Source organism: Wolffia australiana, chromosome 12 (genome assembly GCF_029677425.1).
Source record: "Wolffia australiana isolate 7733 chromosome 12, ASM2967742v1".
In the NCBI taxonomy this organism is placed as follows: Eukaryota; Viridiplantae; Streptophyta; class Magnoliopsida; order Alismatales; family Araceae; genus Wolffia; species Wolffia australiana.
The window spans coordinates 13,122,024-13,124,595 of record NC_135846.1 but is presented as its reverse complement, the minus strand read 5'-3'; the positions used below and the strand labels follow the sequence as shown (position 1 = coordinate 13,124,595).

The window sequence follows — 2,572 nt, the reverse complement described above, 5'->3', positions numbered from 1 at the left end:
CCATTCTGTTGTAGATTCTGAACATTCTGTTGCCATAAAAAAATAGATAGAAAAAAGGCTATGAGTTCAAATGACAATATTGATCTTTTAAACTATAAGCTTTTGCACATCTTTGGAAGCTCAAATAAAATGTTTCAATTTTTAGGTGATTTTAAACTTGAAATATTTTGGAAGCTCATTAAAATAATATTGTTTGAAAGAATACTGGTATTAAATTGTAATAATATTTTAGCCATAATTTATATACTAATTTCGTAATATTGCAAAAATCTTGCAAAATGAAGGCCCCTGGGACCATCGGACCCAATGAACCTAAAGTACCTGATGCCAATGGAAAGAGTCTTACCGGATGATAGTCTCTCTATCTCTTGTTTCACCTCTCATGTACTTATTATAGAATTTGACTCTACATAGACTCCCCTTGAAAGTGTTAGCTCAAATAATGGAAGCAGGAAATCCAAATACAGAATGATGACTCCACAAGTCTCTCCTCCCCAATCTCATAGTTGCCCAAAAAGAGGGAGGAAGCAAATTGTGAAAATAATATAGTTTAATCTACCAAATATTCGTGAAACAACGAACCTCATCAAATTCCATTGAATGATCTCAGCACGGCCACCAGTCCACGGATTTTACCCGCTTTTAACTTTGGTAGCCTTCTTCTTTCCTGCCTTCCTGACAGGTGACTCCTTCATCCCCAAGAAGAAGAGCAGTGCTCCAAACAGAGCCAGGTTCTGCCAACCAAGATCAATCAGGCCCTTCCGCAAATTCAAATGATACCTAAAAGACTAGTTCTATATCCATTTGTCAAGAATTAAAGATAAACCTGCGTGAACTTTATGAATAGTTGTCCGAACTCGGGCTTATCGAGATGGTTGTAGAAATCATTAAGAATCGGAGTGATGATAGCCAGGTAAAGTACCTGAACAAAAACGTATTAACAGCTTCAGCTTCATTTAAGCATTGGCACAATACTGACAAAGACTAAGAAGACTTCAGATAGGTAAGAGAAAATAGATACTTCACCTAACGCCAGGGTAAAAAAAAAAAATGGAAGATACAGAGTACGTAAAAACTTTGCTTTCAAAATTAAAATTAACGCTAAGAAGATATAAAAGATACTAACCAGGAGACTGGCTCCAAGACTACTCCCAAAGATAAACAGAAGACTTCCCAGCCCTTTCAAAGCCAAAGTGAAAGCAATAACATTCTTGATCTGATCACACAGAAGGAGAAATGTCAAGATCAGAAGAAAGAATTTTAACTAGGATAAATAAAAACTCCTCCAAAGACAATAACTGACTTCGATTCCTGGCACCACAATCCCTGAATGAGCGTGCAGGTGATTCGATAGTACGTCGAGTTTAGGCTTGAAAACCTTAGCTGCGTGTCCTCCATCAGTCCCAAATTCACTGAACCTAGAATTGAAGAAAAGCGTAGATACTAAGTTAACTTAACCCCACTGACTAAAAAAAGTGGTAAATGAATAATGATCAAGATGTACATTACTTAAAATGAACAGAAAAATCAGATGGCAGAAATAATCAGAAGGAATCAGAAGAAGTAAATAAAAACTTGATTTTTTTCTCTCAAACAACAGATTTGGGACTGGATTGCCTTGAACATGTAGGTTTTCGAAATCAGAAACATACTGGTATCAGAGGTAAATAAGAATCAAATGGAAGAAGTAATCAGAAGAAGTAAATAAAAACTTTATTTTTATTCTCTCAAACAACAGATTTGGGACTGGATTGCCTTGAACATGTAGGTGTTCGAAATCAGAAGCATACTGGGATCAGGTTTACTGCATCCAGTACCAGATGCCTCAAATCTGGTATTGAAAAGCTTACCAAAGCAGAAGATTTGATAAGGGTAATACCCATCCGATAATCAACACCTAAGAGCACTAGAAAACCCTAAATCTGATAAAAACATCAAAGAAAACCATAAACGCAAAGCGCAGCGCAAGCCGAAGAAATTTAAGCAGAAATCAATTGCAGATCTAGTGAAAAATGGTATGTTCCGTACTCCTGGACAGCAGAAAGCAGGAAAACGGAGGCGAATAGCACTCGCCCGACGAAAGCCAAGAAACCCATCGTCAGGATTTCGTAAGACACTTTCGAGATGTCGCTCTCTCAAGATTTCGTAGGCCAGCACAAAGTTGACACGAGATCTGCTAAAGTTTTAAGGGGTCTCGATGGTGGGGACGGCCGCCGAAGTAGAACAGCAATTGATAGCGACCCGTCGATCTGAAATTATTTACCAGATCTTGCCCCTCCGTAGACAATTTTGCTCTGCCGAGCTTCGGATACGAAATGACAAGCTCTCGAAATGACAAGATAGATAGATTAGATAGATAGGTAGATAGATAGATTAGATTAGATAGATAGATTAGATTAGATAGATAGATAGATAGATAGATAGATAGATAGATAGATAGATAGATGGATAGGAGGAGCTAGGTCGGAATTGGAGGCCATAGCTGGGCGAACGGAGGTTGGGAGGTCGGGGAGGGTGGGAGGTTGGGGTCAGAGATAGGTGGAGCTAGGTCGAGATTGGAGGTTGGGGATGG

The 2,572-nt window shown here is 38.6% G+C and overlaps 1 protein-coding gene across 1 annotated transcript; it reads right to left on the bottom strand.

Moving 5' to 3' along the window:
* Window positions 1-523: 523 nt before the first annotated feature.
* Window positions 524-2,280, bottom strand: LOC144710662 (uncharacterized). Its single transcript, XM_078584485.1, has 5 exons — window positions 2,029-2,280; window positions 1,304-1,418; window positions 1,127-1,216; window positions 827-922; window positions 524-734 (listed from the first exon to the last, which is right to left on the bottom strand). The coding sequence occupies exons 1-5, from the start codon at window positions 2,094-2,096 to the stop codon at window positions 633-635; spliced, it is 471 nt and encodes a 156-aa protein (XP_078440611.1). The 5' UTR covers window positions 2,097-2,280; the 3' UTR covers window positions 524-632.
* Between the last annotated feature and the right edge of the window lie 292 nt (window positions 2,281-2,572).